We start from the raw sequence: 24,855 nt of genomic DNA, 5'->3' as shown, positions 1-24,855 counted from the left end.
GATGAATTAACCCTTTTGACGATGAATTAACCCTTGATGACGATGATTTAACCCTTTAATGACAATGAATTAACCCTTTAATGACAATGAATTAACCCTTTGATGATGATGAATTAACCCTTTAATGACGATGATTTAACCCTTTGATGACGATGATTTAACCCTGATGACGATGATTTAACCCTTTGATGACGATGACTTAACCTCTGATGATGATGAATTAACCCTTTAATGACGATGATTTAACCCTTTGATGACGATGATTTAACCCTTTGATGACGATGAATTAACCTCGATGACGATGATTTAACCTATGATGACGATGATTTAACCCTGATGATGGTTAACCCTTTAATGACAATGAATTAACCCTTTGATGATGATGAATTAACCCTTGACGATGATTTAACCTTTGATGACGATGATTTAACGCTTTGATGACGATGATTTAACCGCTTGATGACGATGATTTAACCCTATGATGACGATGATTTAACCGCTTTGATGACGATGATTTAACCTCTGGTGACAATGAATTAACCGCTGATGATGATGAATTAACCCTTTAATGACGATGATTTAACGCTGATGACGATGATTTAACCCTTGATGACGATGATTTAACCGCTTTGATGACGATGACTTAACCTTTGATGATGATGAATTAACCTTTAATGACGATGATTTAACCCTTTGATGACGATGATTTAACCTTTGATGACGATGATTTAACCTTTGATGATGATGAATTAACCGCTAATGACGATGATTTAACCTTTGATGACGATGATTTAACCTTCGATGACGATGGTTTAACCCTTTGATGACGATGATTTAACCCTTTGATGACGATGATTAACCCTGATGACGATGACTTAACGCTTTAATGATGATGATTTAACCCTCTGATGACGATGACAACGCTTGATGACGATGATTTAACCCTTTGACGATGACTTAACCGCTGATGATGATGATGAATTAACCCTGATGACGATGACAACCCTTTAATGATGATGATTTAACCTCTGATGACGATGACTTAACCCTGATGACGATGATTTAACCGCTGATGACGATGATAACCCTGTGATGATGATGATGATGATGATGAATTAACCTGATGCGTTGATTTAACCCTGATGACGTGACTAACCTTTGATGATGATGATGATGAATTAACCTTTGATGATGATTTAACCCTTTGATGACGATGACTTAAACCTTTATGATGATGATGATGATGATGAATTAACCCTTTGATGGCGTTGATTTAACCCTTTGATGACGATGATTTAACCCTTTGATGATGATGATGATGAGATTAATGCCTTTGATGACGATGATTTAACCTTGATGACGATGACTTAACCCTTTGATGATGATGATGAGTTAACCCTTTGATGAAGATGATTTAACCCTTTGATGACGATAATTTAACCCTTTGATGACGATGACTAACCTTTGATGACGACGATTTGACCTTTGATGACGATGATTTAACCCTTGATGACGATGATTTAACCCTTTTGACAACGGTTTGTTTAGCCGATGACGATGATTTAACCCTTTGATGACGATGATTAACCTTTGATGACGATGATTTAACCCTTTGATGACGATGAACCTTTGATGAGGATGACTTAACCCTTTGGTGATGATGATGATGAATTAACCTTTGATGACGATGATTAACCTTTGAGACTATGATTTAACTTTTGATGACGATGATGTAACCCTTTGATTACGACGAAGCCCTTACATGGATGATTTAAACCTCCTGGACTCAAAAGTTTAAGGGAGCCCGGCAGCAGAGGTAGGGAAGGGCAGGCTGGTAAGGGAGAGCCTCCTGCCCTTGTGTTCAACATGACCTTCCTGCAAGATCTCACAGCGCCAGGGAAGCTTCGTCGAAATTTTGTGGTTTCAGAAAGATGCAGGTAGGTGGGGAGGAGGGTGAGTGATGTGTGTGGTGTGTGAGGTTTGTGTGGTGGTGGTGGTAGGGTGATGGTGGGTGGTGGTGGGTGGTGGTGGTGGTGGTGAGTGGTGTGGGGTGGGAGTGGGTGTGGTGGTGGTGGTGTGTGTGGTGGTGGTGTGGAGAGTGTGGTGGTGGGTGGTGGGTGGTGGTGGTGGTGGTGGGAGGGTGTGGGTGATGGGTGGTGGGTGGGTGGGGTGGTGCAGGTGGGTGGGTGATGGGTGGGGAGGGTGTGGTGGTGATGGTGAGGTGGTGGTGGGTGTGGTGGTGGTGGTGATGGTGAGTGGTGTGGGTGGTGGTGGTGATGGTGGTGGGTGTGGGGTGTGGTGGTGGTGATGGTGGTGGTGGGTGGGTGGTGGGTGGTGTGGTGGAGGGTGGTGGTGGTGGTGGTGATGGTGAGTGGTGGGTGTGGTGGGTGGGAGTGTGTGGGGTGGGGTGGGGGAGGTGTGTGGTGGTGGTGTGGGTGGAGTGGTGTGTGGTGGTGGTGGGGTAGGGGTGGTTGGTGGGAGGAGGTGTGGTGGGTGGTGGTGGTGGGTGAGGGTGGGGTGGTGGTGGGTGGTGGTGGTGGTGGTGGTGGGAGGTTGGTGGTGGTGGGTGGTGGGTGGTGGTGGTGGTGGTGGGGATGGTGATGGGTGGGGTGATGGTGAGTGTGGTGGTGGTGGTGGGTGGTGGGTGGTGGGTGGTGGGGTGGGGTGGGGTGGTGGGGTGGTGGTGGGTGGTGGTAGGGTGATGGTGGTGGTGGGTGTGGTAGGGTGATGGTGGTGTGGGGATGGTGGAGTGTGTGTGGTGGGTGATGGTGAGGGTGGGGTGGGGTGGGTGGTGTGGGGGGTGGGTGGGGTGATGGGAGGTGGTGGTGTGTGGTAGGGTGATGGGTGAGGTGGGTGATGGGTGGTGGTGGGTGGGGTGGGTAGTGGTGGAGTGGGTGGTGGTGAGGAGGTGGGTGGTGGTGGTGGTGAGGTGGGTGGTGGTAGGGTGATGGGGTGGTGGTGGGTGGGTGGGTGATGGGTGTGGTGTGTAGGTGAGGGTGTGGTGTGGTGGTGGTGGAGTGTGTGGTAGCTAGCAGGTACTGGTGATGGAGACGGTGTACATGTTCAGCATCACCATCCTCGCAGCCAGCCTCATTAACCCAAACACCGGTTCATCTGCTTCTCATCTGGCCAGGCGTTCCTCTATGCACTGATTCATGCCCGTATGCCAACCAGCCAGTGTTGGTCTGTCGGTACCTGCTGTCGTATGCTGGTTCAGGGTGTGGCGCAGTGTGCTTGACCCAATGAGAAGTGGGATGTGCTGGAGGTGGGGATGGGCTGCAGGTGGGGATGGGGTGGAGGAATGAGGTGGAGATACGGGAGGTGTAAGTGGATGGATGTAGTGCACATACACACACACACACACACACACACACAATTAACTTCATTGTTCCCGGGAGTCATTTTCCTATTTCCGGGTTCAGTAAAATGAGCGAAGCGAAGAGCTGGGTGAGAATGTTAAGGTGTGTGCGGAGCTGTGAGGATGTGTGGGGAGCCAGGACTGTGTGGGAGGGGAGCTGTGGAGAGGGGAGCAGGAGATTAGTGGGGAGCTGTGGGAGGATGAGGGAGCTGTGGAGGGAGCTGTGAGAGGTGTGGGAGCTGTGAGGGAGCTGTGAGGAGTGAGTTGGGGAGCTGGGAGGGATGAGGGGAGCTGGGGGAGGGTGGGAGCTGTGGGAGTGGGAGCTGTGAGGGGTGGGAGCTGGGAGGAAGGGTGGGGGAGCTGAGGGAGCTGGGAGGATGGGAGCTGTGAGGGAGCTGAGGCTGTGAGCGGAGGATGAGGGAGCTGTGGAGGATGGAGGGGAGCGTGGGAGGGGTGGGGGAGCTGTGAGAGTGGGAGCTGTGAGAGGGGAGCTGTGAGGGTGGGGAGCCGTGGGGTAGCTGGAGGGTGGGAGCTGGGGCTGTGGGAGCTGGGGCTGTGGGGAGCTGTGAGGCTGTGGGGAGCTGTGGGAGGGTGTGGGGACTGGGAGATTGTGGGAGCTGTGAGGCTGTAGGAGCTGGGGAGGCTGGTGGGGAGCTGTGAGGGGTGGGAGCTGTGAGGGGAGCTGGGAGGGGTGGGGAGCTGTGAGGGTGTGGGAGCTGTAGGTGTTGAGCTGTGGGTGGGGGACTGGACGGTGTGTAGGAGCGAGGGGTGGGGAGCTGTGGATGGTGGAGAGCTGTGACGGTGTGGGGAGCTGTGACGGTGTGGGGAGCTGTGACGGTGTGGGGACTGGCGCCATGTTATCTGTAGCGGAGGAAAAGTGAAAGTGGGTCCCATAGGCATGACTGCCCGTTAGGGAAGGAGTGGATACAGTACACTGTATACCAAGTCTTCGGTATACAAGGCCGGTACATGGTACATGGCCTGTACTGTAATCGACCGCATTCATTTCCCAAAATTGTAAACTTAGGGGTGAATTTGATGCCTGGGGATAGAACCACCGACCACCTGGTACAGGAGGTAGGCGCTGTATCCACTCGGCCGCCGCACTCCGATTTGAAGGTAATATAACCTAATTTTGATTGTTTATGACATGGAAATAATTAAACTGATGTGAATCGCTGGGCACGACCTCCACAACCACACACTGCCAGGTAATATACACCTGTCCCATGATCCAAAAATGAAGGCCGCGGTAACATGGGTTTAGCTTAAGTTATACGGAGGCCAAGAGGCGACACCTGGTGACCAAATACTGAAAACGTTAATGACCGCCTTAACATCACATTACAGTGAAACCTCCATCTAACGGACTAAATGGAGAGAAAAGTCCGTTATATCGAGAGTCCGGTATGAGAAACCTCCATCTAACGGATTACCTGGAGAGAGAAGCCATTATATGAAGGTTTCACTGTATAATGACCCAGCAAGAGATGATAAGTGACCTTTGATGTAAGTTAGTGACTGCAGTGCTCTGAGTATGACACTAACGACATTTCCCAATTAAGAATGACGTACATCAGTCATCTATTTATTATTTAGTTGCAGGATACTTTAACATTAATGACCAAGTTCCGGGACCACAATCAACCCCGTGGATATGTAGTGCGCGCGCGCGCGCACACACACACGCGCACACACACACACACACACACAGAGCTCGGTAAGAAACAAAAGTTAAAAGAGGCCTTGTTCATGGGGTTCCTCTCGACTTATCACAACATACTGTTTAGCCACCAGAATCTCCACCCCAGCTTATTTCACTTTATAATGATGAACCACTCTAACGCTATTTAGTGGAGGATGCAGGTTAGGTTAGGTTAGGTTAGTTGGAATAAGCTATAGGGAGATTCTTCAGGTGTTCCCAATTTTTCATTATTTTTTTAAGTCGACCAGTTTGGGAGAATACGTATAATTTTAGTTCAGTATGGGGATTCTGTTGGTTTTATATGAGAAGCTGACCAGACCCACCCCACAGTGAGGCTACGGGTCCGGGTCCGCCTCTAATAATCCAGTCCCCAGCATTGAAGTCATACACCCTGTTTTCCTAATGCGGAGGGGGGGGAGGAAGGGGGAGGAAGGGGGGAGGAAGGGGAGGAAGGGGAAGGAAGAAGGGAGGGCAAGGAGAGGGAAGGAAGGGACGGGGTCGAGTGAGTGAACTCGACCAGTCAGTTCCGGTGGTGGTGGTAGTGGTGGTAGTGAATTTTACACCATAATGTTCCGAGGCACTAATAAGTCTGGTATTAATGCCTCCTCTTACCACCAGCCGAGAGAAAACAATACTCTACGAATCTTAAAAATAATCAGGATCTACGTTTTAGGAATATGTATATAAAAAAAAAAGTATTTGAACTATGGGTTTCCAGAGCAGCGTTCATGATCACAGTAAGACGGATGGAAAATACAGGAAATTAGTAGTTATTATATAAAATGATGGTGGGGAACTATACAATATCATGATGCAGATGATATACTACGAAAGGTCTATCAATTATGACTATCTCTGGTCCCTAGACCACTAGCGAGGGCCACCAACTATAGGGGTGTTGCACGTTCTCACCATCCCCACTACGATTGCAATTAAATTCTCTTAAATCTTGTCTGACGAACACCTAGAAATAAAATTGTCGTAAATCCTATAATAACACCTACAATTTAAATTCCGTGGTAACTCTCCAGTGACGAGACAACAAATTAAATTATCTAAACTCTCGTCTACTGACACCAAAAAAATATAATCTCTTATACAGTACGTACAGTAGGCCTCCGTACTTGCTTTCTACACTAGTTCGCCGTAAAACAAGCTCCATTTTCTATCATGACAAGTTTATAGCTGCAGCCTGCAGGACACCTCCAGCTGGGGATCACACCCTGACTCACACCGGCTTCAGGGTTTTTTTTTCAGGTGTTACTGTTGAGGACACGAGGTAGATGGGTGTGGGGGAGGAGGATGAGCAGGGCACAAAACTACCATCACATCAGGTCCGGAACCATTTTACCATTAAGTACAACTTACTATATACCATCCTCGACCACTAGTCACGTGTTTCATTGTAGCGCTACTGTGATTCGAATTTATTTCATCGTTTATTGTATGATGCAGAAAAAGAAGAATGAGATGCTTTGGTCATATAATTAGGGATGAAGGGGTACGTTGAGGATAGGAGGGCCAGGGGAAGGCAGAGACTGGGATGGATGAATGGAATTAAAAGCTGGGTTCCTAGCGAGATATAAAAACTTAAGATTCTTAGAGGATTGGCAAAAGCAGCCCGAGAACGTTTAGAGTGGAGGACTGTGGTCGCCAACCCTCATTGATTGATATATTAGTTAATTATATATAAGTAATTTACAGGGAGCGGGGAGCGTACCCCTCAGGATGCCCAAACTGGCGAATTCATGAAAACTTGCAATGTATTATAAAGTAGGAAATAGATTGTTTTCGCCGCTGGCTTCAGCTACAGTGCTGGCATTTGCTGCTTTACCCAAACAAACATTAAATCTCTCGGCCTGCGACCACGTATGCAACGACCCCCCACGCGACCTGTGACCTCGCCAGAAGTAGTGGCTGAGGGGGGCGGTGTTTACAGACAAGAAGTCCTGGTTCTGCTGAGTGTATGGTTTTGGAGGGTGGCGTGGCCTCCTGGCCTCCATGATAGCAGATCGCCCTCTCCAGTGATGCTGTGAGGACCAGCCCTCTGCTAGCACTGGTGAACACCGACTCACAATCCTGGCCGAGTTTTGTGCTGGAACAATTTATGCAGTACTATTGTCCCTTGGAACACCATACTGGTTTGCATTGACCCGCACTTGTAAGTACAACCTAAGTGATGACATACCCCTCAGTAATGAAATAATTATGCTATACTCGTGTCTGCCTTATCTGGAGCAGTAAAACAATGCGGAATGAAGTGTAACTAAGATTAATAGTTATGAACTTTGTATCATGTCACTATGCTTAATAATCAAATGTAATTAAGATGAAATTGTGTGAGACTAACTAATTAAGTATCAGACGGATCACCATATAATACTAAAGAACGCCTTGTTCTCTGCAGGTTTTAACCACATCAATAAATATTGAATGCGTCAAAAGGTGGGTTTCAATCATTCCCTTCGACTTGCCCGTAACCTGAACGTCCTCAACTAAGGCGTTTACAGTCTAAACAATTACGGGAGGGCGTCGAAGGGAAGTCTCAACTGCCAGGAGGACCAAAGGACCACGTGACACGCCGCTAACGCCGGTAGTTCAGCGTAGGACAACGTAGGTCGTCAGCCAGCCACCCACCCACAGTGGGTGCGACGTCGGTGTCGGAGATTGATGCAGGGTGTCGTGTGTATGAGTGAAGTGTTAAAATACCTGAGGGGTTGTCATAAAGTTTCGGTTCGAGCGTACAGGGCTGTTAACGTTAATTCCGGACAGGCAACCCCAACCTCCCAGTGATTATAAGTGTGTGTGTGTGTGTGTGAGTGTGTGTGTGAGTGTGAGTGTGAGTGTGTGTGTGTGTGTGTGTGTGCACCAGTGACCATAATGGGCAGCTGACAGGGTTTGAGGTAACAACCAACTCAACGAAGGACATGGTAAGTGTGATTAAATTTACTTATATCACCCCAATTTGTGACACCTTAAACAACCTACAGTGATTCACTTGTAACACCATAAGCAACCTGCAGTGATCCACTTGTAAGACCATAAGCAACCTGCAGTGATCCACTTGTAACACCATAAGCAACCTGCAGTGATCCACTTGTAAGACCATAAGCAACCTGCAGTGATCCACTTGTAACACCATAAGCAACCTGCAGTGATCCACTTGTAAGACCATAAGCAACCTGCAGATCCACTTGTAACACCATAAGCAACCTGCAGTGATCCACTTGTAAGACCATAAGCAACCTGCAGTGATCCACTTGTAACACCATAAGCAACCTGCAGTGATCCACTTGTAACGCCATAAGCAACCTGCAGTGATCCACTTGTAATACCATAAGCAACCTGCAGTGATCCACTTGTAAAACCATAAGCAACCAGCAGTGATCCACTTGTAGCACCATAAGCAACCTGCAGTGATCCACTTGTAGCACCATAAGCAACCTGCAGTGATCCACTTGTAACACCATAAGCAACCAGCAGTGATCCACTTGTAAAACCATAAGCAACCAGCAGTGATCCACATGTAACACCATAAGAAACCTGCAGTGATCCACTTGTAAAACCATAAGCAACCTGCAGTGATCCACTTGTAAAACCATAAGCAACCTGCAGTGATCCACTTGTAAAACCATAAGCAACCTGCAGTGATCCACTTGTAAAACCATAAGCAACCTGCAGTGATCCACTTGTAATGCCATAAGCAACCTGCAGTGATCCACTTGTAAAACCATAAGCAACCAGCAGTGATCCACTTGTAGCACCATAAGCAACCTGCAGTGATCCACTTGTAACACCATAAGCAACCTGCAGTGATCCACTTGGCAAACCATAAGCAACCAGCGAAGTGATCCACTTGGCACCATAAGCAACTTCTGCAGTGATGATCCGCGCGCGCAAAGCAACCTGCAGTGATCCACTTACAACCATGAGCAACCAGCAGTGATCACTTGTAAAACCATAAGCAATAACAGTGATCACTTGTAATGCCATAAGCAGCCTGCAGTGAAATCACTTGTAAAACCATAAGCAACCAACGGTGATCGCAGCAGCACCATAAACAACCTGCAGTGATCCGCAGCAAAACCGCGAAGGCAGCAACGGTGATCACTTAGCAAACCATAAGCAACCTGCAATGATCGCGTAGCACCATAACCAACCTGCAGTGATCACTTGTCGCCAAACCATAAGCAACCAGCAGTGATCCACTTGTAGCACCATAAGCAACCAGCAGTGATCCACTTGTAGCACCATAAGCAACCTGCAGTGATCCACTTGTAATGCCATAAGCAACCTGCAGTGATCCACTTGTAATGCCATAAGCAACCTGCAGTGATCCACTTGTAAAACCGTAAGCAACCTGCAGTGATCCACTTGTAAAACCGTAAGCAACCTGCAGTGATGCACTTGTAATGCCATAAGCAACCAGCAGTGATCACTTGGCAATATATAAGCAACCTGCAGTGATCCGCAGCAGCACCCATAAAGCAACCTGCAGTGATTCACTTGTAATGCCATAAGCAACCAGCAGTGATCCACTTGTAATGCCATAAGCAACCTGCAGTGATCCACTTGTAATGCCGCCAAGCAACCTGCAGTGATCACTTGTAACACCATAAGCAACCTGCAGTGATCACTTGTAGCACCAAAGCAACCTGCAGTGATCCGCTAGCAATGCCATAAGCAACCAGCGTGATCCACTTGTATGCCATAGCAACCTGCAGTGATTGCGCTTCATAGCAACCTGCGGTGATCCGCCGCTTGCCATAAGCTTAACCTGCAGTGATCCACTTGTAAAACCATAAGCAACCAGCAGTGATCCACTTGTAGCACCATAAGCAACCTGCAGTGATCCACTTGTAGCACCATAAGCAACCTGCAGTGATCCACTTGTAACACCATAAGCAACCAGCAGTGATCCACTTGTAAAACCATAAGCAACCTGCAATGATCCACTTGTAGCACCATAACCAACCTGCAGTGATCCACTTGTAAAACCATAAGCAACCAGCAGTGATCCACTTGTAGCACCATAAGCAACCAGCAGTGATCCACTTGTAGCACCATAAGCAACCAGCAGTGATCCACTTGTAGCACCATAAGCAACCTGCAGTGATCCACTTGTAGCACCATAAGCAACCAGCAGTGATCCACTTGTAATGCCATAAGCAACCTGCAGTGATCCACTTGTAATGCCTAAGCAACCTGCAGTGATCCACTTGTAATGCCATAAGCAACCTGCAGTGATCCACTTGTAAAACCGTAAGCAACCTGCAGTGATCCACTTGTAAAACCGTAAGCAACCTGCAGTGATGCACTTGTAATGCCATAAGCAACCTGCAGTGATCCACTTGTAACACCATAAGCAACCAGCAGTGATTTACTATCGTCAAACATAAATATAAGCAGCGAGCCGCACCACCAAACGCAAATACAGTCAGTGAACAGTGGTTCATCGAACAAACTTTAAGACCTAACCGGAGCTGCAAATAATTCTCAATAAGAGGACCAGAGGTAGTGGGAATGGATCCAGAACGACTAAAGGGAAATGTGAACATGGATGAAAATGACCGAGACCCAGAAGTAGAAGTTGTCCCTGCAGAGCTGAACGACCACGATTTTACGGCCACAGAAGCTGAAGGGGGCCACCCTCTGCCCGAGCCTGAATGCTCAGCTCCTGGCCAAAATCCCGGGTCTAACATGATGGCAGAAGTGTGACGAACTGTAACTGAAATGCTGGAAGAGTATTTCGCAAAATGGGAAATAGAACGACGTTTGGACAAAGGGAAAGACCAAACCCGGCTGAAGACAACAACAGGGGGGACTCTTGGCAAGTCTCCCACTGGGATGACTGGACGCCCCAAGGGCCGCGAGGAATCGACAGACAACGACGTGCATCAAGTTGAAATGGAACAACCTGAAAGGAGAGAGAAGTACAACTGCAAGGAAGAATCCGGCAGCACCTTAAGATCACTGAAGGTCACGTTGTCATCCTACCACATGCAAAATGCACGCATTCCTACTTTCAGGGGCGAGAGCCGTGGAGAATATTGGGACTACATGAAAAGCTTCAAGAGATACGTGGGAAACACCACTGCCCCAGATTCGGAGAAACTACAAATGTTAATCCACTCGTGTTCAAGTAAGATTCGGAATGTTCTGAACCCATTCACCAGGATGAAGTCCTCTGAGGGCTATAGAAGAGCCCTGAGCACCCTGAAGAACTGGTGTGGTGATGAGGACGCCCATGCCGAAGAGTTATTGATGAACCTGATCAACGGACCACTTGTCAAAACAAGCAACGGCGAGGACCTGCAGGACTTGGCCGACGAACTTCAGGCGTGCATTTGCAGCTTCGAGTCCATGGACTCGCTGGAAACCCTCGAGCATCTCCTCGTAAAGAAAGGCATAATTGAAAGGCTTTCTGGTCGTTTACAAGAAAGGTATGAGACTGCAGTCCTCGAACACCTTCCAACGAGATATGGCCATATGAAAATAAGGGACATGTGGCAGTTCATACAGAACAGAGCGAAGGAGGCGAAAAGGGCGCATACTCGATACACTAGCTTGAGGTACAGGGGCAAAGACCGAAGACACACTGGCAGTGGATCTAGCAAACAAGCCATAACTCTTGTGACCAACGACGTGGGAGAACGATATTGTCCACTTAGTTGACCCTCATCGGCTGCCACAATGCTCAAACTTCAGGAAGTTAACGAGGATGGGGAAAAGGGACACAGTCAAAGAGTTGGGCTATTGCTTCTTGTGTCTAAGGGGCCGGCACCAAGCTAGCAAATGTATGTCTGGCTTCCGCCCATGCGACATCGACGGTTGTGGTATGTGGTAAGGCACATTCAAGATGGCTCCACCTGCCGAAGGAAGGGACAGGCGTGACGCCAAGGAAGGCAGGTGGGAGCAGCCGCCAGATCATAAGATCGGATAGGGTAGATGCCGACGTTTGGGAAGGCCGAGGATTCAAGAGAGAACGCCAGGACTATGACCTCGAAGATAGAGAACAGAGTGCTGGAACCAGAGGAAGAAAAGATAGAAAGAGAGAGCCCCAAGAAGATGACCAAAGAAATCAGCTGAGGCGGTTCGACCAAGCCAACGACAGGCAAGGAGAGAGGGGATATGTGAATTATGTAGACACTACTGTAAGAAGGCGAGATCAATGACGAAGCCAAAACAAGGTCGCGCTCCCACTACTAGAAGTGCAAGTAATGGAAAAAGGGTTCACAGGATCGGAGAACTACGGCGCTACTGGACACAGGCAGCGACAGGTCTTACTGTGCCAAGAGACTGGTCGAAAGACGAGGAATGCCAGGGAAATCGACATCACTCTTCATAAACACGTTCACCCAAGGGGAACAATGTAACACCACAGAAGCAGATCTGGAAGTAAGAGGCATTAACACCCGGGGAGCGAAGTGCCCCATATCCCTTCCTAAGGTACTAGTACTTGACAGACTGCCACCTTCTTTAAAAACACTCGACAGCTACAGCCCTAGACATAGATGCATGGGGACACCTTCAAGGACTTGCTCTACTTCCACCAAACAGACGAGTCGCAGAGTTACTGATTGGACCGAAAAGCGAGAAGTTCTTTCGTCTGGCCTCTCTCAAACAGCTAATGGTCCCAAGGCTAGAACTCTTGTGGTGCAGTCCTGGCAACAAGAGCAAACCAGACAATCGGGCGTGAAATTGGAGTCCCACTTGAAGAATCCGTGTTCTGGACGCCAACATCGCCAACATAGAGAAGCGTTTCCATACCTTCTTTGCCAACAGGATCTCAGCTATACATGAAGTCACGGAGAAGGCCCAATGGAGACATGTACGATCAAGCTGGAATCCAGCAGATGATGCTACAAGAGGCATACATGTTGAAGAAATGGAGATGGATTGATGGTCCCTCCTTTTTGCCTCTATCTGAGGAGTACTGGCCAAGAGAACCGGAAATCAAACACGAGATTGAGAATGGTCCCGAGGTTAAGCTCGAGGCGTTGTCATTAGCCACAGCAGGAAATAACGCCGAAGCCACCATGTAACTGCTATGGAGCAGGTACTCATCGTGGTATGCGCTGCGGAGAGGTGTATCCTGGATCAGGCGAGTATCCAGCACCCCGAGACACGACTTTCAGGGTGCAGCATCAAAGCCACTGGAATTGCCTGAACTGCAGAATTCCAAGTGGGCCATCATTCGGTTCCTGCAACGGAGGCCTATGGTGAGGAGCTGAGCCGCCTGCAGCACAGACAGCTGCCATGGCAAAGTCGACTGTACCGACTAGAGCCATACCTAGGCCAAGACGGACTGCTCCGAGTAGGAGGAAGGTTGCAAGATGCCAAAGAAAGAACTGGACCGATACTACTGCCCAGAGACCAAGCTTATAGTGCGGGAATCACACGCGGTGGGCGCTGGCCATTCCAGGAGAGAACATACACTGTCCATACTCCGGTGTGAGTTCTGGATAGCCCGTTGCCGCCCTCTGCTCAACAAGGTAATCAAGGAGTGTGTGTCACTTGCCGCTATAACAATTGGAAGCCCACTAGGCCCGTTCACAGTAAGACAGGGACGAAAGAGTATCAAGAGATATGGCTGCATATTCACCTGCCTAGCTACTCGTGCAGTGCACCTGGAGGTGTTGGAGTCACTAGATACAGATGCACTCCTAAACGCTACTGTCCACTTCATCGCTAGAAAGGGTACGACTCCGAAACGTATTTGTTCAGACAATGGTACCAACATGGTTGGGACTTACAAGGAACTCAGTGCAGCAATGCATAGTAGGAGGGATGATGAACGCATATGCAAACACTTTCAGAAGAAAGATATAGAATGGGTATTCAACCCTCTAGCCGCTAGTGTCTAGCGGCTTCGCACGTGGGAGGAGTCTGGGAATGGCAAATCCGAACAGTCAGAAAGGTTCTCAGAGCAATTGTGGGGATCCAAGTCCTGGATGAATACCGACTGCAGATGCTATTTTGTGAAGTGGAAGCAATCATAAATAATCGACCCATCACACCTGCCTCGAGCGTCGTGAGAGACATGGAAGCGCTTACACCAGCCCACATCCTCCACGGTGGCCCACACGCTGATCTGCCACTGGGAGGATGTCTTCTGAAGGACTCATATCAACGATGGTGGCGGCACGTGCAGTTCCAAGCAGAACCGCTCAGGAAATGCTGGGTCAGGGAGTACCTTCCACTTCTCCTCAAAAGACAGAGGCGACCTTGTCCTCGACACTGGAGAAGATCTTTCTCACAACAAATGGCCATTGGGCAGGGTCACGGCAGCGATCCCGGGAGCCGATGGTCTGGTGCGCCAGGTGCGTGTGCGAACCGTATCTAGGGAGTTCCGAAGGCCAGTGACCCATCCATGTTGGTACCATTGTCTGAACAAATACATTTCGGAGTCGTACCCTTTCTAGCGATGAAGTGGACAGTAGGGATTGCCCAACGCCGGGAATGTTATCGCCGCTGGCTTCAGCTACAGTGCTGGCATTTGCTGCCTTACCCGAACAAACATTAAATCTCTCAGCCTGTGACCACGTAAGCAGTGACCCCCCCACGCGACCTGTGACCTCGCCAGAAGTAGTGGCTGAGGGGGGCGGTGTTTACAGACAAGAAGTCCTGGTTCTGCTGAGTGTATGGTTTTGGAGGGTGGCGTGGCCTCCTGGCCTCCATGATAGCAGATCGCCCTCTCCAGTGATGCTGTGAGGACCAGCCCTCTGCTAGCACTGGTGAACACCGACTCACAATCCTGGCCGAGTTTTGTGCTGGAACAATTTACACAATGCTGTTGTGTCTTGGAACACCATACTGGTTCGCATTGACCCGCACTTGTAAGTACAGCCTAAGTGATGACATACCCCTCTGTACTGAAATATTGTTGACTAATTATGCTATACTCGTTTCTGTCTTATCTGGAGCAATAAGAGAATGCGGAATGAAGTGTAACTAAGATTAATAGTTATGAACTTTGTATCATGTCACTATGCTTAATAATCAAATGTAATTAAGATGAAATTGTGTGAGACTAACTAATTAAGTATCAGATGGATCACCATATAATACTAAAGAACGCCTTGTTCTCTGCAGGTTTTGACCACATCAATAAATATTGAATGCGTCAAAAGGCGGGTTTCAATCATTCCCTTCGACTTGCCCATCACTTGCACATCCTTAACTAAGGCGTTTACATGATGTTTACAAAGAATTTTTAACAGGCACGATTTATTGTAGAGGTTGAGAGCGTCAGCAGTGTGTTGTGTGTGTGTGTAATAATAATAATAATAATAATAATAATAATAATAATAATAATAATAATAATAATAATAATAATAATAATAATAATAATAATAATAATAATAATAATAATAATAAACGGTTTATTAATAGAGTTGCAGCCGGTGGCTGAAAATATACACTTAAATTTGATTTAGACATAATGATATGCGTTGAATACATTTACAGGCTGTACAGTACATAAATCAGGAGTTGTTTATTATTTTAACAATAGATGGGATGGTGCTATTCTTATATCTATCGGTGCGGGCTCTTATGGGCTGAATTTTGTTGTAGTGGCGGACTGTGCGAGGTGGGTGGGGGACTGCCGGTGGCAGGAGGTGGCGATGACGAGGATGGTGCAGTAGTCCACTGCCAAACCTTGCTAGTGCTTGGTGGTGGAGGTCACTGAGGGATGGCATTTCCAGGGTGGAGAGAGCGTTGATGTAGCCGGAGTAGTCTGCGCCGAGCATGATTCTGCAGGCCCTTTTCTGTACCTTCTCTAGCCGACGTTGTTGGGTGGAGTTGAGAGAAGACGACCAGGCTGGTGACGCATACGTTAGTTTGGGGAGAATAAAGGCGTTGTAGATAGTCCTCAGCTCTGGCGTGGGTGCCCCAAGTGACCTAAGTCGTCGTAGCATGTAGAGTCGGTACGAGGCTGCCTTGATTGTGTTGTTTACATGGGCCTTCCAGTCCAGTTTGTGGTCTATGGTAACACCCAGGAGTTTGGCAGACTGCACTAACTGGAGAGGATGGGCACCCACTGTGACTGCTGGAGCTTGCACTGGAGTGGTGGCGGTATTGATGTGCATGACTACGGTTTTGGTGTGGTTGATGGTGACCTTGTTCTCCGTAGTCCATGCCTGTAGCCTGTCCAGGGTGCCTTGTAGCGATGAGTAGTCTGGTGCGGTGTTGTCCACTGTAACCCCCACAGTGCAGTCATCCACGTACTTCCACCTGTGAGGAGTGTCCGATAGAGCGTCGTTGATCAGGATGAGGAAGCACAGTGGTCCCATCTTGGTCCCCTGGGGAACACCGCAGGTGAGGTGTTGGAATGTGGAGACAGAACCCTGATACCTCACTGCCTGACGACGTCCACTCAAGAAATCAGTGAGCCATGAGACCAGGTTGGTGGGCAGCCCTAGTGCAATGGCCTTGTTGATAACAGTGCAGTGATCAACAAGGTCAAAAGCCTTCCTGAAGTCAACAAGGGCAATGGCCAGTGATGTCTTACGTCTCTGCAGGTTTTTGTGCAGGAAATCCAGAAAACTAACTAAGCAGTGTGATGTAGAGGAGGTCCTCATATTGCCAAATTGCTGTGGATCAATTGACTGATAGATTCTAGCAAATGCCCACTCAAAAACAAAGTCTTCACAGAGTAGACTGGGTATGGGGGTAATGGCAACTGGCCTGAGGTCGTTAGGGGACTGTGGGGTGGTGACCTTGGGGATGGGGGTGACAAATGCAGTTTTCCATTCATTAGGGCATTTGCTTTGTCTGAGGGATGCATTAATAATAGAACAGAGGGGGGTGGCAAGTTCGACTGCAAACTCCTTGTATATTTTGATTAGGAGGTCAATTGGGGTCGTGGAGCGTTTGGATTTAAATTTCAGGAGTTTGTTGGCGATTTCATATGGTTGAACACTGGGAGGGGGGAGGGGGAAGGTAAGTAAGCTGGGAGGAGAGTGAGGTCAAGACTGGGTAAGGTATGACATATGGTAGCAAAATGGTTATTAATTATCTCAGCTGCCTCCTCACTAGGTAAATGTGAAATGAAAGGAAGTGTGGGAGACTGACGGTTAAGACCACAGAGATCTTTTACCTTGGAGTACCACTGACAGATGCCGACTTCCTTGAGGCCGTGCACTTTCCTGGGATAATAAGTCTTATTGGCTGACTTGATTTCCCTGATGACCTGGTTACGTAGACTTTTGTACAGGCGGTTCTTGGAGTAGTATGCCTTGTTGCGGTGCTCAATTAGTCTTTTGATACGGAGTGTAATCCACGGGACATCATCGGGGTGGATCCTCAGTGTCTTGGCTGGAAAGAAGTGGTGGTAGGCTTTGGTGTTAGTGTCCAGGTAATTATCCCACTTCAGTCCAGGGATACCAGGTTATCCATTGTCCGAAACGCTGCATGGCAGAGTCAGGGGTAGGTCAGTAAGTCCTGGTGACGTGGGTGGGTGTGCGTGCGTGTGTGTGTGTTGGGCAGCTACAAACACTATAGTACTCAAAAGAATATAAATGCTTAGATAATAAAATAACTGTAAAATCTCCCGAAGTATCTGGTTGTTGCTTCAGATATGTTCACCAAAGCGCTTCTTGCCACAACTCACGCTGACAAATCTTGCCTCATGAATAACACAATGAATATGAATATTTATCTTTGCATAAATAGTAATTTTAACTATGAAAAAATACATTATGATTCATTATTTACATATAATTCGAATTGACTTTAAATCAACTTACTACTGTAGATTTCTTTTTTACAAAAACTTTAATTTGATAAAGTTTCTTACTAAAAAATAGAGAGAGAGTTTGAGAAAAATATTAAATGAGAAACATTACTTATGATGAATTGTTACTTTTACATAAGGACACCAGTAATTACGGCGTATAATTATAGATAAGTAGCGGTTACGATATGTCATGTATCGGGGATTTCCAAACGTCGACACTTAGGCCACTTCCTCGACACACATGACCGACTTCCGTTCAATAACGACAAACAAACATTGAACTGTAATTTATTCATTTTTCATTACATTTCAAGTAACATTTAATTCACATCAAAATAATATCTATCTGAAAATATGTTCTTTAAATAGGCAGTTCAAGTTAAAAAACGGACAATTGTGTGTTAATATGTATTCATTTTACCATGTTATTCCTCTACAAAAGTAAATTAATAAATCATGAGTAATTATATATGTACACTAAAAATTAAAGTAAAAATACGAAGTACAATTTATATTTTTCTGGCAGACTGATTGAGATAATGGTTGGCCCTCGTGTAACGAGGATGACCGGCCCAAGGGCCACCTCGGCGTGGATTTGTTTAAGGCGTAGAAGCTGTCGCCAACCCTGAGTTAACGAGTTGCATAACCCAGTGTCAAGGAATAGCCGAGAAGACTGGACAACTCGCCAACTGCACTGGCTAACCATTACTCGGAACACGATCCACAAATCGATTTACATCCAGGTTCCCAATTACTGCTGGGTAGACAGAGGCAAATGGCGTAAAGAAACTTGCCCATAGTTTCACCCTGCCCGGGGATCGAACACACACACTACTGACCTGGGTAGAAGTTGATGGGCACCATACTGATCCTGGTGTTGGGAAGGATTGCTCGCATCTGCTGTGCCTCCGCCGGATGATTGAACCGGAAGTAGTTACTCCTGCCCAGGCATATCATACAGCCTGGTGGGGGAGAATAATAACAATAATAATATTAACAATAATAATAATAATAATAATAATAATAATAATAATACCATAAGTAATAACAGTAGTAATAACAGTAGTAATAATAATAATAATAATAATAATAATAATAATAATAATAATAATAATAACAACAACAACTCGGTAAAAGAAGTAAGAAAGAAGAATTTGGGGTAATGATAAAAGATCAAACTAGACCAGCGGACGCTTACAATGATAGTATCCAGCAGCTTTACCAACATTGTACACAGGTTATCTTACAGCTTTATCTAGCATTACTGTGACCTTCCTCGAATTGCCCTGATCAGTAATGGTCAGCGTTCTCTAGGGTGGAATTCAGGATATCTAATATACTATAGCAGGGGTCACCAAACTACGGCCCGCGGGCCGGATCCCAAGTCCTTCCCCGGCTCGTGGTAGCTCAAAACTACGCTCTGACGTTACCAGAGCTTTCGTTCTGGCTTGCAAGTATTGAACAGAATGATTATGCGGCCCACGCTCGTCATTCTTTCAGTTATCCGGCCCACTGTGAAAAAAGTTTGGTGACCCCTGTACTATAGGAATAGCCGTGTGTGTGTGTGTGTGTGTCTGTCTGTGTGTTTGTTTGTTCTGGACAGCCGAAACGGCACAATCGTTTTTCATCAAACTTGTTGGAAAAATCGCAAAAAATTCGTAGAGTAGAACAAACCTGGTCCCATGTCGATGGTTTCTTTAGGAAGGCATTAATTAACCATTTTATTTATGCTGGAAAACGATGTCGCTTATTTGTATAAGACCGATATAGCTACAGAAAAAATAAAATATTTACATGTTGTTGTGTATTCTTATTACTGTTTGACTGCTGTTCGCAGGAAACCGATTTATTAACAAGTTTTCATTGCAAGTGCACCGACGTTAAATCCCGGCGCGAGCGCACTTCTCCAAATATTCCCTCCATTACTGTTTTGTCGAACTATATAGCGAACCGGGCACGAAGGGCCCACGATCACTTGTATTCACTAAACAAAACAGATCTCGGGCGTTAGGAACTTTCCACAGGAGAGACAGATCAATAATTTGTTTTCTCCTGATAGATGTGGTGAGGGGCGATATGATTGACGTGTACAGGAAGGTTGAGGTGAAATAATGGTGATTAATATCAAAAGTCTAGGTTTAAAAAAAATGCAAATTCTGGTTTATAGTGTAAAATTATAGTGAAGTACCATACGTTACCGCACAGTGACATTTATTTCATTATTTGAATGGACAGATACTCGGGTGGTGATAGTGGTTAGGTGTACAGGGGAGTTTATTTCCCACGCACCACTAAGCCTACTGCTGTCTTTATTATTGTATCTGTGGTGGCGGGAACAGAAGGGAGGGGAGGGGAGGGAGCACGTGTAGTGGCGGAAGAGAAAGACAGTGAGAGGAAGCACATGTTTTGGCGGGAACAGAGAGAGGGAGGCAGAGAGCACGTACGGTGGAGGAAGCGAAAGAGGGAGCAAAAAAAGAGAGAGAGAGACACAGAGAGAGAGAGAGAGAGAGAGAGAGAGAGAGAGAGAGAGAGAGACTAGAAGCGTAAGGGAGGGAAGAAGGAAAGGCGGAAGAGAGGGAGAGATCTCACCTGGTGGCGGCAAGAGGAACAGAGGAACCATTTTTTTTAGGCGGAAGGAAGAAAGGGAGGGAGGGGGGAGCACGTGATGAGGCGAAAGGAAGGGAGGATGTTTACAAGAGGTGTGTTGTGGAAGTCACCCCCCCTCCCCCACACATCTGCCACACAATTACGACTTGACCTTGAGCTGAGAGAAGTGGTGGTGGACATGACGCTTGGCTAACGCTGCCACATCACGGTAACTTCACCACATCACGCTTGTAACACCATTCAGCATTTTACCTGCCACAAGACTTCATCACGCTATTTTCCTATCTCACAGACTATCACGTTATTATCGTATCTCACACTCCCGTTATTATCCTATCTTACTATTATCCTATCTCATAGATTATCACATTACCCTATCTCACAGACTATCACGTTATTGTCCTATCACAGACCATCACGTCATTGTCCTATCACAGACTATCACGTTATTATCCTATCACAGATTATCACGTTATTATCCTATCTCACAGACTATCACGTTATTGTCCTATCACAGACTATCACGTTATTGTCCTATCACAGACTATCACGTTATTGTCCTATCACAGACTATCACGTTATTATCCTATCACAGACTATCACGTTATTGTCCTATCACAGACTATCACGTTATTATCCTATCTCACAGACTATCACGTTATTGTCCTATCACAGACTATCACGTTATTGTCCTATCACAGACTATCACGTTATTGTCCTATCACAGACTATCACGTTATTATCCTATCTCACAGACTATCACGTTATTATCCTATCTCACAGACTCACGTTATTGTCTCTATTTCACAGACTATCACGTTATTATCCTATCAAGTTATCCTATCTCACAGACTATCACGTTATTGTCCTATCACAGACTATAACGTTATTGTCATATCTCACAGACTATCACGTTATTGTCCTATTTTACTATCACGGCATTATCCTATCACACAGACTATCACGTTATTGTCATATCTCACAGACTATCACGTTATTGTCCTATCTCACAGACTATCACGTTATTATCCTATCTCACAGACTATCACGTTATTATCCTATCTCACAGACTATCACGTTATTATCCTATCTCACAGACTATCACGTTATTATCCTATCTCACAGACTATCACCTTATTTTCCTATCTCACAGACTATCACGTTATTATCCTATCTCAGACTATCACGTTATTATCCTATCTCACAGACTATCACGTTATTATCCTATCTCACAGACTATCACGTTATTGTCCTATCTCACAGACTATCACGTTATTTTCCTATCTCACAGACTATCACGTTATTATCCTATCTCACAGACTATCACGTTATTATCCTATCTCAGACTATCATGTTATTATCCTATCTCACAGACTATCACGTTATTATCCTATCTCACAGACTATCACGTTATTTTCCTATCTCACAGACTATCACGTTATTATCCTATCTCACAGACCGTACAGCACACTCCATCACGCACCACCCACCGCTCGCCCATCATAATTACCATCCAGTTTTTTTAAGGTTGGGTGTGAAGGAGGAGGGAAAGAGGTGAAGGAAGTGAAGGAGGTGAATGAAGTGAAGAAGTGAGGGGGGGGGGGGATTAGCTCACCCGGGCACAGGACACTAACCCACATCGAGGCCTGGGAAGCAAAAATAAATAAATAAATTGAGCCATAATTAAATACACAATTGGAAAAAACCATATCAAGAGTGAGAAATGAGATGTGTTGTCAAAGTAAGAGAAACAATTGAGACCCTGCAATTGTGTGTAAATGAGCCAGAAAGTCAGATTAGCAACCTGGGACTTGGTCTACCATTAGACTACACATTATGCTTCCAATATCTTCCCACGCGGGGGAGGTATAATAGGGAAGGGTGATGCAAGTGTAGATAGCAAGAGGAAGATAAACGTTTAGACACGAAGAAAAATCGACACATAATTTCTCTCATATCATCATCATCATCATCATCTTACAGTCAGCATACAGTATAATACAAAGAGGGAGGAAGGAGGAGGGAAAAGGTGAAGGTAGTGACATGAAACGGGAGATAGTGGGAAATAATTTTTTTTATTTAATAATTTTCCCCCCAGCATATTGTGTGTGTGTGTGTGTGTGTGTCCTCTACACCTTTGATATTTTCTCGTTTGTTTTTGTTCCACGTGCTTCAAGCTGTCAGGGTTATTTGCACAAGTATTATTTTGTCGAGTTTACGTGTATAAACTCTCTCTCTCTCTCTCTCTCTCTCTCTCTCTCTCTCTCTCTCTCTCTCTCTCTCTCTAAACAAATAAAAATAAGAAATTACCTAACTAGAGGATTTTTTATGGATCTAGAAAGTAATGTAGGATATAATTTGTACATGTTTGTAATAATAATAATAGTAATAATAATAATAAACGGTTTATTAATAGAGTTGCAGCCGGTGGCTGATATATAATATACAAACTTACATGTGATTTTGACAAAATAATATACGTTCAATAAATTTACAGGGCTGTACAGTACATAAATCATGAGCTGCTTATTATTTTAACAGTAGATGGGATGGTGCTATTCTTATAGCTATCAGAGTGTGTGTGTGTGTGTGTGACCCCCATCAGTATACTCACACAGAGAGCACCTTGTAAGGCTCATGACGGCAGACGACACTGTGCTCCCCTCTCCTCCTCCACTACCACATCCACCTTCACCTCCTCCACTACCACACCCACCTTTACCTCCTCCACTACCACATCTACCTTTCCCTCCTCCACTACCACACCCACCTTTACCTCCTCCACTACCACATCCACCTTTACCTCCTCCACTACCACATCTACCTTTACCTCCTCCACTACCACACCCACCTTTACCTCCTCCACTACCACATCTACCTTTACCTCCTCCACTACCACATCCACCTTTACCTCCTCCACTACCACATCTACCTTCACCTCCTCCACTACCACACCCACCTTCACCTCCTCCACTACCACACCCACCTTTACCTCCTCCACTACCACATCTACCTTTCCCTCCTCCACTACCACACCCACCTTTACCTCCTCCACTACCACATCCACCTTTACCTCCTCCACTACCACATCTACCTTTACCTCCTCCACTACCACACCCACCTTTACCTCCTCCACTACCACATCTACCTTTACCTCCTCCACTACCACATCCACCTTTACCTCCTCCACTACCACATCCACCTTCACCTCCTCCACTACCACATCCACCTTCACCACTACCACATCCACCTTTACCTCCTCCACTACCACATCCACCTCCACTCAACCACTCACGCGTGGCTCCACCATACTCGTACAGAGGAAAGATAAAAAAGAGGTAACATGATCCACCACGGCTGCTGCAGCATGGTAAACAAAGGAGATAAATTACTACACATGACGTATTTATGTCACCAGATGACACACACACACACACACACACACACACACACACACACCTCAACTCCCGCAATGCAGGAAGGAACTTGTATATAAAAGACTGACCAGCCATAACATTTAACCACTCTAAAAAAAAAAAAAGCAATTAAACGCTTAAGTTGATGATAATCTATATTTCGTTTATTCTTTTTTCTTTCTTGTTTTCCCGTTTTGGGTTTTTTTTGTATGAGGTGAATGAAAGAAAACGGAAATAATTAAGAAGAAAAACTGCAAGATCATGTAGAAAACGATAACGAGGAACGTGTATAAAATGATAACTCCCACAAATTTCATCACATGTCCAACTTACACAACTAGTATATGAAGTGACTCTTAAATAATGTATCTGGGGTATATTTCCACTTATTTCCTCCCTTCAATGTCTCTTTCTATATTTTTCCCCTCTAATTATTAAAGGTTCTGGTTCAGGTCGATTTATACAACGTAGATACATAATAACTCTACTAGGGAATGATATTGACAAACACATTAAATACCACAACACACGGTGGACCAACTCTCTCACCGTTGGAAGAAAGTTATCACACAAAACACCCTCAAGGTTAATAATAATCGTCCCAGTTATAACTTTTTTTTTCCCTCGTGGTAAAAGGGCAGAGGGCAGAATAGTGTAGCTTCGTGGTGCTGTTGTAAAGTAAACCGTGGTAGCCAGCTTAACATCGTCCGGTTGGTGGCTATTACTGATGTTGGTTACTTCACATAAGATTTTTTTTTTCTTAAAATACGTGATTTACTGTGTTGCTAGAAGGTGTGTGTGTGTGTGTGTGTGTGTGTGTGTGTGTGTGTGTTTTCTCAATAAAGAGTTCGCCCCCCAAAAAATATGTTACGGATTAACACACGCACACACTAGAAGGCAAGGTTTATGAGGGTATTTGGTGAATGTGGTGTATATAGGTGGGAGTGATTGGACGTTAGTGTAATAAAACATCCCCCTCCCCTCCTAGGTCACCATGATGGCCCTAAATACATCAAGGTAGCCACTG

General features: G+C 46.0%; 1 protein-coding gene across 1 annotated transcript in view; it reads right to left on the bottom strand.

The window, feature by feature from the left end:
• Nucleotides 1-24,855, bottom strand: part of LOC121870411 (pleckstrin homology-like domain family B member 1) — a gene marked incomplete in the record, with an annotated part of 288,548 nt that overhangs the window by 191,565 nt on the left and 72,128 nt on the right. The window contains 1 exon segment of the mRNA XM_042372249.1: nt 18,645-18,767. Coding sequence (XP_042228183.1) covers nt 18,645-18,767 — 123 coding nt within the window.

Source organism: Homarus americanus, unplaced genomic scaffold (genome assembly GCF_018991925.1).
Source record: "Homarus americanus isolate GMGI-L3 unplaced genomic scaffold, GMGI_Hamer_2.0 scaffold40856, whole genome shotgun sequence".
NCBI lineage: Eukaryota > Metazoa > Arthropoda > Malacostraca > Decapoda > Nephropidae > Homarus > Homarus americanus.
Note: the sequence above shows the minus strand (reverse complement) of the source record. Positions and strands in the feature narration are given on the sequence as shown.